This window comes from Conger conger, chromosome 2 (assembly GCF_963514075.1).
Source record: "Conger conger chromosome 2, fConCon1.1, whole genome shotgun sequence".
In the NCBI taxonomy this organism is placed as follows: Eukaryota; Metazoa; Chordata; class Actinopteri; order Anguilliformes; family Congridae; genus Conger; species Conger conger.
The window spans coordinates 2,903,889-2,917,507 of record NC_083761.1 but is presented as its reverse complement, the minus strand read 5'-3'; the positions used below and the strand labels follow the sequence as shown (position 1 = coordinate 2,917,507).

At 40.8% G+C, this 13,619-nt stretch overlaps 1 protein-coding gene across 1 annotated transcript in view; it reads right to left on the bottom strand.

Moving 5' to 3' along the window:
- LOC133113943 (homeobox protein Meis1-like) overlaps positions 1 to 12,311 on the bottom strand; it is a 41,937-nt gene extending 29,626 nt beyond the window's left edge. Inside the window, exons 1-6 of the mRNA XM_061223108.1 lie at positions 11,675 to 12,311; positions 9,743 to 9,960; positions 8,274 to 8,415; positions 7,910 to 7,960; positions 7,156 to 7,206; positions 5,932 to 6,078 (exon numbers count right to left, since the gene is read on the bottom strand). Coding sequence (XP_061079092.1) covers positions 5,932 to 6,078; positions 7,156 to 7,206; positions 7,910 to 7,960; positions 8,274 to 8,415; positions 9,743 to 9,960; positions 11,675 to 11,686 — 621 coding nt within the window. The 5' untranslated portion in view covers positions 11,687 to 12,311. The remainder of the gene's footprint in view (positions 1 to 5,931; positions 6,079 to 7,155; positions 7,207 to 7,909; positions 7,961 to 8,273; positions 8,416 to 9,742; positions 9,961 to 11,674) is intronic.
- Between the last annotated feature and the right edge of the window lie 1,308 nt (positions 12,312 to 13,619).

Genomic DNA, 13,619 nt, shown 5'->3' with positions numbered 1-13,619 from the left:
GCTGTGGAGCTTAGACGCAGGGCTGGTGGGTCTGCGGGTCTGATCCGGGCGGGAGCGCCGTTCCTGATCCGCGCCTCTCTCTCTCTCTCTCTCTCTTTATTCCCTCTCCCCTCCTCTCCCTCCTTTTTTTTTTTTTCCTCCTCCGCCTCTTAATGCGCCGTGAAAAGATTTTCCTTTCTGGATATTCCGATTCGGCTATGATCGGTGAAGCATTCCGAGTCATCGCGCTCCCATTGTGCCGGGGCCTGAGATCCCGGGCTCCCCGTTCTCACCGCCTCGCCCCGTACTAAACACGCGCTCATGCAGGAAAACCCGGCTCTGCCAATTCCCTTTATAATATTAAAAAACCCGGCCTTGCCAATTCCCTTTATAATATTAAAAAAAGTGTAGCCGCCTGGGCATGCCTTGCCTCTCTCTCTAAATAAAATATACTGTTCCGCAGACGGCGCTGGGGCCTCCGCATGCAGACCTGCGCCCCTGCACATGCACACGCGTGTTCTTCGCGTGTACGAACGCAGAGTCCGCCACTCCTACGTCACGGCCTGGCGTTCGCGGCGAAGATAAACACACGTGAGGCGGGAGCTGCCCGGCTCTCTGATTAATGCAGCGCCCCGCACTCACGGTGTGAGACTCTGGAGAAAAACCACCGCTCCCCGCTGTAAACACCGTCCCCCGCTCCGTACAACGACATCGGGCAGGGACTGCTTATCGGGAGTCTCCAGAATCAGGGTTACTGAACATGTGGGTCACTGCGTTTCAGCGTGGGCGAGACACTGCTCACACTTCCTGCGTCTAATTGCAGCTTCGGTGCAATTCATTACACGCTACTTGGGAGAAGGAAAGAAAAAAAACTGAACAGGCAATCAAAAAAGAAATGTAAGTTTAAAATGAATTGAAGGAAGTTTTTGGCCCACTTTAGCCAAATAGAATGATATCACACTGTTGTCGTTGTACTTAAAAGTGGTTAATTTCACAGGACAAAGGAATGTTAACAGAATTAACCCATTTATTCACTTGCTAAAATCCAAGAGTGCTTCTACAGTCATTCATATTCACGAAATATTTTACACCCAGCAAAGATACAACTCTCTTATGTATCGCATATTTTTTCTTCCGCTCCGATGGCAGTAAATTGTGTGGCAGCTCACACAACATCTACACAAAGCTTTATAGTGTAGCCTAGTGTGTCTTACTTTTGAACTTTTGACCAGTCGTTAACTCTAAATTTATGCACATATGTAAACACCTTTCTGAAGTTTTCTGGACAGCGTTCAAAAGTAACCGTAAACTACACTACTCACAGATGTCAAGTTCACAGATTTAAGGGGGTGGGGGGGGGTGGGGGGTTTATCACAGAATTGTGTGTGTATTTTCACTACTCAAAGAAGTCCTCGGTTTGTAGGCCCAGTGAATTATCTGTGGGGGGAAGCACAGCTGCCACAAGCTCAGTCCTTTATATGACTTGTTGAAATTTCAGGAGAGGCTCCCATTGGTTCACCTTCAAAAGAGCAAAGCGGAATCCTTGCTTGTCCTTAACCCTTTGAAGAGTAGGTTTTTGGAATGTTTTCTTTTCAAAATTCCGAGTCAGTGTTCTAGAACTCGTGCTACTCAAATACCAGGAGCGATAATAAGTGACAACAGGCATAAGAATGTTCAGTTAAGAACATTCCAATCACAAGTTTGTGACCTCACACCTTAAAAAGCTCAGGGGTACACATCACTGCTATAATGAGCACTAAGAGAATACTATTATCAGCACACAGTAAAATCTTCAGAGTAAAATTCACTCAGATATGGCACTTTTAGCTGAGTAGATATTAATAATTCCCTATTCGTAGCGCCTTTGTAGTTGATTTTACATTAGTGATTTTGCTGTGGATGAACAGGTTTAAATTCAGCTGTTTTTTCGATGTAGTACAAAATAATTGCAAAATGTATCCATGAACTATACTGTTATACAGGGAATAGACCCACTTCATATTATCAAAGTTTCTATTCTGGTGAGTAGCATAGACACTATGTTGGCCACATCTTAAAATTTTTAGTAAGTGCAACAGGATAGTTCATCATAGGTGCAGATGATACACAAAAAAAATTATGATCAAGACTTTGAGAATAAAATATGACTTCTGTTATGACCGTTTGTGCAACAACCAATGGAAGAAGCCAGAATATTTTCTCATCCACAAAATCATAACTTGCCTTAATTACTTTTCCAAGTTTTCCAAAATGAACCATCATGTTCGCACATTATAACAACACAAATGCTCAAATTTGTTACTAATTTTAAACATGCTGTCAATTAGCCTGTCCATTCGACCAACTGTCACATGCGGGCCTTTTTTAGAACAGAGCAAGAAAGAGCAAACTCCAATCATGTTTTGGCCCTTTCCTGGCCACCATATAAAATCACAAAATCTGCCTCTCCAATTCGTTTTTTGGCCCGACGCTACTTTGAATGTGCTCAATGAAACTTGGCCCCTTTGAAAAATATCAATGTACTCGCAAACAAAAGAAATAAGCACAATGGCAAAATCTCGACAGTCATGGTTTGAAAAACCTCTCCCTTTTGGGACGACAGAAAATAAACAACAACTCCATTAAGCGTTTTAATTATTTTAAAGAGCACTTCAGTAGCGACGGTACAGTCAACAAAGCTCCTCGGAGTCGATGGTAGTCCTAACCCTTGAGCAGCGTTTCAGAAGCCAGCACAGCAAAGGCCTTAACGCGGTGCAGAAGTATTTAGTTAATTAGCAAATTAGCGCACCACTCCCTGCGCTCTTTTCAAACAAAGACAACTGTGCAAATCCCATTTCTGGAAGGAAATATGTCAGACGCGTTGCATAGCTTTCAGGGGAATTCAAAGCGGCGGCCATGTGTACAAGCAAAATAAATAAATTCACAAAACCAGGAAAATACCTCCTGACAGAAGGCATTGCTACATGGGCATTTTCGGAATTATAATCCGTTTTATAAAAAATAAAAAAAACGTTCACAAAACGCTCGCAGAAGCATCGACTCCTAAGGCGCTGATCCTAAGGTGGAATTTTCCATTGCAAAGCCCTTCAAAGTCGTGTTAGTCGTTAAGAAAAAGAAACTGCTTGCAATTTAAAAGCTAGGATTGCTTGAATCTTTAACCACACTGGTCAGAAATACATTTGGCCCTTGTTAATTTTGATTGCAAAAAAAACCAAGCTTAAAATAAATACATCATGTTATCGTTTTCTTGGGAACATTGAGTCGTTTCTCCTCGTCACCGCGCTGAGCCTGTGACAGCGCACGTGCACTGAAATCAATCGGTCGCTAAGAGAGTGTTGCCAGGGTACACGCCATACTCGGCTGCCATACGCGAAGAGAAATGCCTAACTCCTCGCTAGCTTTTTTGGTACATCCACTTTTATTTTATTTTTGTATTACTCCTACTACAGTTAAGATGTTCGGCAGTGAGTCAGGGGTTGCTTTTGTTTTAGATATTTCAAGTGACATTTCGCAACTATGTTAAACAATTTTGGTTTTGTGTCTGTCTCTCTCTCTCTCTCTCTCTCTCTCTCTCTCTCTATCTATCTATCAATCCATCTATCTCTCTCTATCTCTTTGTATCTATCTATCCATCGAAGCGCCTTCGCAATGAAAGGGTTAAACGGCTATAACCAGTCACGCCGGCTCGCAGAGCACCTAGGGGGCTGTGCATTTATCTACGCTCCCTGAAGTACACAACATGGTTTTAAACTGGCTTGGCCGCATTCACGAACCTAGCAGAGAGGGTCTGACTTTTTAACCTTCACACTGCTGTACTCTTTTCGTGGGAGGAGCTACATCTTTCGCTAACTCACTACTCACAGCTTTATATATTAAAACATTTGCGTTGCAAAAAAAAAAAAAAAAAAAAGTAAGGGGTCTAACCTACACCATTTTCCAACTCAAGTGTGTCCTGGCGTCGAGACACCTAGTTTGATTTTTTTTTTTTCTCCGTGATTTTAAACGTGTGTATTTATTCGCGCTCTGCCTTAGAATAAATATGTTTATGACTAAATAAGTCGACCCTGTTAACACTATTAGAGGGTTAAACAAAGAGCATGTCTCTATGTGCTCTTAGTCCCGGGGACAGAGGCTAACCTTTAAAAATACACACTGGGACACACAATTAACTAAAAGAAAGGACACCGTTGAACAACAGAAAACTCTAGGAGCTAATTCTAAAAACGATAATGAACCTAAACACCATACATAGCCTATATTTCTGCCTGTAATCAACCATGGGCGAGAACAACGTCAGCCTTTGTAGAACAACATAAAGGCTTCTGTATGCATCGCTCTGTGTGCATAACTGGTAAAGTCAAGTATTCCATAGCGAGTAGGTCTATAGAATTTCTAGTTGGCCTACTACGTAGCCTAAGCTGTAAACATGTATGAACAGCGAAAAATATCCAAAGGCCTACTTTTTTTTTCGCTTCTTAATGACTTAAATGCCCGCTATTCTGCGTATTGGCTTGTGGATTTACGGCGGTAAACATGTAACATTTTGGCCTCAATATTTAGGCGTATCATGGGGGAAATTAGGGCATGTCTTAATCTTAAAGTCAATTAATGATCTGATTCGCTGCCCTCGAGCACACCATAATTTGCTCAGATAGCTTCATATACATTTGAACCCTAGAGTCCTCAGAAAGTCTATTTCCATCGCTTAAGATTCCTTATAAGCCGTCAAATTTGGGGGAAAAAAAAAGAAAATATTAAAAGTTTGAGACAGCTTCCTCACTTGTTAATTGAGCGCTGGGTGGACTACCGTCGATCTACAAAAAGTCAAATTTGTTCTCTAGTTAATTCAATTATACTTTATTTCATTTTTTATTTTTTATTTTACTGATTTACTTGTCGCCATACTGCATATAAAAAAACGAAGGTGGTGGGTAATGAGGGGTCGTTCCAGTTAAGTAATGAATGGTATTTACGCCAAGCTTTTCGCTTCATTATATAAAAGCATTCTAACTATCGTAACAGAAGCGCAGTACAATTAGAGCGTGTCTCCTGTCGACCATTCAACCATATGGAAGTTCGTGGATTTAAATTATTTAGCCGAGTCGCCTCATTACTTTTGATACAGGTGCACTTCATCCGTTTGCTTGAGCGCTAAGGCGTTTTTTTTTATTATTATTTAACAATCCTACCACAAGAAATGTAATAGCCTAAAATTCAACGCTTTATATAAGGCGGCGTAGACACATACCCCTATATACACAAAGTAAGAAAAACACGGTGAGACCACAGTGCTAGATACCATCTGGGGTGGTTTAAAAACAGCGTTTTCTCTGTAAGGACAACATAATCTTACAACACAAAGTGTGATATTTAGTGGTGCATATGTAGTATACGCAAGTGCAATGCGCATTCAACTCGTTGTAAGCAAAAAAAAAGTATTCCTCAGTTTAATCTTGACGGAGATTTCACAAATGTAAACTGATTTCAATGGGCTACAGTAGGAATTTCATCGGCCAGAGCGCAAAGGCGAGAAGTCCTCGGGATAAGCAATGTGCGCTCAAGTCTAAGGATAAACGCGGACAAGACAACTAATGCGTAAACAGCAGGAGAATATTCCAGACACACAATGACCAAAGACTCCTCCCGGGAATCGCCCAAATCCACATCACCGCACAGAAATTTTCATCCAAACGCATTTTTTGGAATTGGGATTTTGCTACAACCAAACAAAAACAGTAAATACACGTGCCCAGGCTTTTAGTCTGCCGTATATCTGCGTAATGTCTTTATATCGGTTCACGGAAAACGTTAACGAAGCCATTCATTAAAAACAAATGGGATCCTGATAAAAAAAAAAGAAGAAAAAAAACACACACACAAGTTGAATAGAAATGGGCAGACGCCCAAAAGATTATGTGAACGCATGCTTTCAACGCAGATAAACCCACATACCTGATCAAGGTTCCCCGATGATCTTGTGATGTCTTCGCTATCTGACTTTGATCCGCCTTCTCTGTCGTCTATGACCAAGTCAATGGGCATCTTCCCCTTCAAGCAGCTAATGTACCGGTGGCAGAAATTGTCACAGAGTTCGTGCACCTATAGACACAATGGGAAGCACAAAATTACTACAATTACAAAAGGACATTACAGAACACTGACAAGCGCAACCAGACCTTTTGACATGGGGAGAAGTTCAAAATAGTGGAAGTGTTGCAGCAATCCTCCAGGGGCTTGCCACGCGTATATAGAGTTTGGAATAACTTTCCTTTACTTGAAAAATAGAGATATCGCGGACAATTGACAGTGACAAGAAGACTTGGGCCGCGACGTACTCAACACCCGAGCTGAATGCGCATGCTCCCGGGGATGTGACCGTTAAAAGGGTGACATGTTTGAATGACATTTAGCTCAACGGTAAACTGTTTAATTTCGTACGGTTATCGCATTAACACTCCTCTCTGGCCACCAAGAATATCCTAATGTATTGGACAAGAATTTGGGATTATCACACGATGAACGTCAGTGTTTATGAGCACAAAAAGAGTAATTATGCTTGTATTACATATATGCGCGATGATATTTGCGCATCGCCAATGATGCGTTAACTCTGTAAGTATTTGCATCTTGTATGCAAATTGGCTATTGCATAAAGTAAACACATATATGCATGAAATGGGCATGACATATACCTAGTTCAGATATGTGGGTTTACACAATATAAGGGGTGCATACAATCTAACCGCTATTGTCCATTAGTTCATCCTAAATGTGGCGCTTCAAAGAGTTTCAGATTTCTTTCGATCCTTTCATAATCTCTTCATTGTCTTCAATGACAAGTGAACTCGCCATATACAACTAAGCCGAAAAGTCCATCTTGGGCTCCGCTTAAATTCGCTACTGAAACGTAAGGGCATATCGCCATTGTGGCGCAATTAAGGAACCCCTCAAAATGCCCAATAAACGCCATCGCGGAATTATAGTCGAGGTTATTTCTCAGGGATTGTCAGCTTCTGCAGTTTTAAGCAGCCTCAAATTTAATTAAACTTTGAGATGAAATGGGCGCCAAGATTGGATTTGACACTAATTACAACAGACTAGAAAAAAAAGACATTTATGCAAATTTATCCCACAGGTCTGAACTGTAAAACTATCAAATAAGTATGGAAAAATTACCTTCTCCAGCTCCAAAAGATGGAATCGTAATACTTGAATTGCTTGTATCATCTGAAAAAAAAAAGTTTAACATACATGAACACTGAAATTTATCAATAAACCTAATAAGGCAAACACATAAAAAAATGTAAACAAAGTACAAGTCAGGCATATTGCCTCTCTAACTCTGAACCAGGAATAAGTGATGTAATATTTTTTCGATATTGTAAATTGAACAGGCCTATAAACAGAAGTTGCTGGGCTGTTATCGCGCTGCTTATTTAATGTTCCATTCCGCCACAATTGTAATAATTGCAATTATTGTAATGGAATTGTCAACCAAAACTATAATAATTAAACCGCTTGGTTTCTTGGTCAGACAGTACATTGGAGAAAGGGGGGTGGGGGCTATTTAAAGAGTTATTAAAGAGTGTGGCGGCGATAAGACTGACGTAAACAGAAGTACAATAAATGTATATTTCAAACTTTTCTCTAAAGTTAAATTATTGCTCGCAGACCGCCGACAGCTTTCCAGTGGTGACAAAATAGACGGATGTGTGCGGTGAACACTAAGGGGAACATGCAATCGAACAATCCGATTTGAACTTGATGCCCTAAACTCCCATCGTTTATGTAAACTTTGCTCAGTCAGATTAAAGTTTAATGAAATATCCCCTGGTTAAAACGACATGATATGGCCATTTTCAAGATGGTCGGTTTTAGGGTTATTCTCCCCAACAAACAATTCGGCAGAAGAATTCAACTGCATGCTTACCAAATTATCCAGTTCTGGGTTCGATGAAAATAAAGGTTTTTCTGCTCGAATCTAAAGCAAGAGGAAAATATTATTAAAGATAATTTGCTGAAAATTAGGCTAACATAAATCCAAAACACAATATATGTACTTGCTCGGTATATGTTTATTATTCATCTCATTTATAAACTACCTATTGCCATTGTTCTAGTCATTTTAATAACAGTTGTGAACAGCAAACATACTCAATTAAGAAAATTAAATTAAACATATGGGAATGCGCTACTGCATGGACAGGCATGGCAATGTTGTGAACACGAATAAAAACTTTGTCGTCAACAATAAATATAATCAGCGGATAGTACACAGGAATATATTTTCTAACCTGTTTCGCAAACACTGCTATGTCTTCATTGAAAGATTCAGATGAGCACACGTCACCGCCCGCAACCCCCGGTTCTCTCGGCGTGCAGGTTGCTAATTCACATTTCTCAAAAATCAGTGCTAGGAGAGGAAAGAGCGGGTGCCTGCGAAGAAAACACAACCATAAGCGTCGCTGCGCCTTCCAGGGAGAACGGCTGGGAGTGACAAGGAGTGGGCCGCTAACCTCTCCCACCTCCGACAAATATGTTCCTTCGTAAATAATTGTAAACGGCGAATACACTCGCATTACAAACATAAAACTGCCGGTATAATTATCGTTTTTTTTTTAGAAGAACAGAGCAATATAATGACCGTTATTTCCATCAGTGGAAGCCATGTTGGGCAATGGAGTCTTTCCATCTCTCTTCGTGCCTCCCCCCGATGTCTCTCCCCTTGGCTAGTTTAAACATTTTTACACATGAAATAAATCCTCTGTTCTAGGCAGAGGTCTTCTTGGAAAACGCACGCTTTAGATGGTGAAATGTAGGCCTATAGGTGCCATTTTTAGTACAACAGACACAAGCACGCGAAGGCAGGGTGCTCCTGCGTTTATGGCGCGAGCGTCATGAAGCCTCAAACTTACATGAAACAGTTAACTATATCTACACGTAATCTGCTCAACGCGTTTCAGCCATTTACTTTTCAATAACCATACACTGCGAATAGCAATCATCACAATCTCTACATATTTCGTCTTCTTTATTTCGATTTCGATTTGACTTTATCTTTGGGCGTAACTATACGTGCTGCTCAATCGTCCAATAAAGACAACCAGGGCAGATAAAATCAATTACATTTCTATGTAATTGATATGCGGTTTCAAAACATGTTTTATTATGGACGCCCATTACACAGGGATAAATTGGAGAACATAAAGTGAAAACTAGTGTACGTCAAAGCAGTAGGCCTACGCTTTCCTTTAAAAAAAATCTAGGCCTACATATTGACTGGAAATAGCATATATGACATATATGAACTTTGCAAAACAATATGCTACAGCACATTTTGAAGTTAGTAACTAATGCCCAACCCACAGCAAGAAATACGTAGTCAGAATCACACAAATATATAACAGAACCGAAAACAACTAAATGTATTTTCAAACATGTAAAATATTACATTCTAAAAGGCTGAATAGACGAGGCAGTCTATATAACAGGGCATTTCGCTGTTATTATGTGTTTGCTTGCTTTGTGAGTAGCCTATTTCTAACTGAGCGCTGCGTCCTGGTATTTGAATAACTTTATTCTCTCCCATGAAAAAAAAAACACTCCTTCTCAACTTCATGGCACACTAAGGACGATCTTCAAACGATCGGTTTAGTATTATCCCCCCCTCCTCCCCTCCCCTCCCCTCCCCTCCACTCCACTCCACTCTTCCTTCCCGGTGCTGTGCAAGGTGAAAATGGAAAATGTTTGCGCTAAAACCTACCCGTAAATGGAGTCTTTATCTCGTTTTAAAGCGTCGTTCACGGTGGAACCCATACTGGGCGGCATGGCGTTGTGCGCCGCGTGCGGGTACTGGTGCGCGTGCAGCTGGGGGCCGTGATTCAGGTGCACGGCCTGCATGGACCGGGCGGCGTGGTGGTCTCCGTACATCGTGGTAGGGAGTCCTACACCGTCCATTCCATAATGCGGTAAATCTTCGTACTGCACACAACAAGCAGAGAAAATTGTCCAAAGAATAATAATAATAATAATAATAATAATAATAATAATAATAATAATAATAATGATAATAATAAGCTAAGTACAGTAAAAATAGATGTTACAATTATGGCAAGTGCAAACTATTTTAATCTCTTATGACTCCTTAAATAAAGTGGCATTAATGATGCAATGAATGCAAGAGAAAAAAATAGAGAAAGTTTATGTTGTGGCACAAGAACAGTGCAGAACTAAGCTGCAACTTGTGTAACTTATCAATCACACGGCGTAGCATTATTAATGTCAATACCTGACTTCCCTCCTGTTTACGAAGCAACAGTCCCTTCACGATATCAAGCACGGAGAGTTCACTGAGGTTTTTGTTTTTGGACTGTACACAATAGTTGGAGCATACGAGTATAACTGCGGAAATTTCAAATAATAATCATAACTGTAGTAATTTCAAATAATATAAAAACAATTGGACTGAATTAGGTTCTGCAATAACAATGTTAACGTGATGCGCATATGAGATTATCTGACCATGTTTTACTGTTTGATTTTGCCACTGCTTGTGATTTTGAAATGTGCAAGTATAGGTTGTCAATCCAAATATTTTCAAACTAAAGAGAAAGCCAGCAGTTGGTGTTTAGTTCATTTTGGTTACACATGTACAGTGGAGTAATGCTTATATAGTTTTATCAATACGGATTTAAAATTCAAATATTGTATAAACTATTTTCTGCAGTCCAGATATGCAACAGACTACTTTTACACATTTATGCAAAACAGTGCCGCGTTCATTGTATATTCTGTTATATTCTGTTGACCAAATCGCTACGAATGGTGTTAAAATTCCACTTGATACTTAAACTAAATAATTCATGTTCAAACGTGACAAGGAAATAACAGGGAAAGTGAGAAGGAGAATTAGCACATTTATGCCCGAAAACCCTAAAGGTGCTAAAAGCCTGCAGAGATCCCGGCTCCAGTCCCTCCGACGCTAGCAAATGGCAGAAATAGGGCTCAGGCACACTGGCGTTTTGACCTTCTTTCCAGTGCGCGTGAACTTAATCTAAACTAAAACACAAAAAAACTCTAAGCTTAATTTTGCGCTGAAAATGTATGATGCAGTAAGAAAAGTGCACGACTACAGCGTACAACGTAGTGCAGGCGCGAGGGTTTTGAACCGTAGCCTACTTACAACAGTAAGGAGTGTATCCAATTAGATAAACTGATATTGTTCAGATGCCTTATTCAGGATACGTGTTGAAACACGAATTACCACGGAGAGTCACTCAGATCGAGTGATAGAATTGAGGTGAAGCAAACTGTTCAGAAAATATAGAGCTTTGAATACATTTTAGTGATGAAAGTGGGCTTTCCCAAACCGTTAGAGTAAAAAAAATGCATGTTTCACTTCAATGGGGTATCTGTTACTAATGTTAAAATGGCCAATACTAGGTTATGTCAAGAATAGGCTATTTGATACCAAATTGTTTACCAGGTGTAAACAAAAAAAACAAAAACAAACACAAAAAACACATGAGCGTATGTAAAAATCAAGCCTGTTTTGGGGGAAAATGGAACACAAAGAACTTCGCAAAATAAGACCAGGTCGAAATGCCACACAAATGTTGAAAAAGTGAGTTCTGTCATCAGCCACGTATCAGTGTTATATGTGAGTTACTGAAAGTTTTCAGAATAGGCTACGTACCCTTTGCGCCATCGGCCTGCCTCTCGCCCTGTTCTTCCACTGACTTTAGATATCTCCTAAGAGGCCAGGGCGAATGGAAGCACGCACGGTAAACTCCAAAAGCGAGATTCCAAATCCCGTGTGTTCCCTTCGGACGGACGAGCCCAGACCTTCAGCTCTTCCAGACCAGCTAAAGGTAAAACATTACACGGCGGCGAATAGCTCCTTCGGTTTCGCCCGGGACGTGGAGAGAACAAATCTTCGTTTCCAAAAAAAAAAAAAAAAAAAACCAGTAGGCAATTGAAATGCCCCTCAGACAAAACCAGCGAGTCCCATGGCTTTTCGCCACTCCAACTGTCAATCAAAAGCGAGGTTGTCAAAGTACAGAATGAATGATGGTCCGCGGCGAAGGCTTCCTCCGAACTGGGACACCCTAAATGTTAACGCACGCAGATAGACGCGCAAAAAAAAATCAAGCTCTCTCCTTTCTTTGATCACTCTCAGCTCCTGAGCAGATTATTTAATGCAAAAGCCTCTAAATGAGATCGAGAAGAGGTGGGGTGATATTTCTGGCTTAGTTTTTCTTAAAGGAGCCACGATCGATGCTGCCGAGCTGCCCGCCCGTGGCGTGTTCAATGTATGCGCCTCGAACGGTGCAGAGAACTGGGTCTGGACCCGAATGCTGGAACCCGGAAGTAGTGGTGGCCATAACAGGTCGCGTATTTCACAATGCAATGGGCTGTATCAAGTCGTTCGCGCAGGAGGGGGAGCAAAATTCACGGGAGAACCACGATGCGCAAGGGTGGGTGCAGCTCATCTGCAGAACGGCGATGCGTTTACAATCGTGTTCGTTTTCTTTCTCTCTCTCTTTATCTCTATCTTTCTTTTCCACACATTGTTATCTCTCACCCACCACGGGAATAGTTACATTTCAGAAAAAGTAGTATTAGCTATTATTCGCCTTGCATAGTAAACATGTATCTGCAAACATCGCAAAGCAAGATACTGAGTTCACCACTGACTGGTCATACCGATGTAAATATTGTGTTCCTGAAATTTTAAGAGTACGACCTGAATTTGTAATTGTAATTTTGGTTAATTGCATTGCTTTATGGAGTGTTTTTTTTTACATTGATGCATGGACTGTGTTATTCATAACTACTTTAATAACAGTGCGAATGTTTCAGTTGTCTGTCTATGCTAAAGATACTAAAGATTATGTATAATATGATACAGTCACTGGTGCATTTTTCTATCCTGATACATGTATCTACCGAGCTTTAGAAGTAGTTGGGAGTTTGTCATAATTTGTGCGTGATTGATTATATGTTAAATTTGACTATACAAGCGTAGTGTCGGGAGTGTTTTTCCTTCAACACAAGACGGCCTAACGTTAGGGTATCGGTGTGATTCCTATAAGCAGAAGCGAGGGAGATTATAATTTGAAAGCGCTATGTCAGCTGCGTGTTGGCGACACTGCGATCAATTTTCTGTCCGCGACCCAGCTCCGCACACCCCCCTCGTAGGAGCGAAATGAGCCGGCCCAACTCACAGAAGACTTCGGGAGCTCGACGGCGGCGTCCAATGAAATCGTACCCCAGTAAGGCTAACCTTCAATTGGTTACAAAGATGATCAATTACAGTATCAAACGTTATATCAACTTGTGTTCTGGAGGTGAAGGGAAGAGTTCCACAGAAATGGAAAATAGTTCCAAGCGCAGATAGAGGTTGTGTTTAATGCAATTTATATATGAGCAATGAATGCAGTGCGTAAATAATAATATGTTCATGTTATGTAGGATATGTGTGCGTGCAATAATATCTTGCGTGGCTACACGCAGTAGCTGTTTTGATGTTTAAACACTGTGTTGTGCGTTTTATTTGCATTGTCCATATTAAATATGCACCAAACGCTTCGGACAGATTCTCCAGGAATAATATATTCTCGTTAAAGTAGCTATAGGTT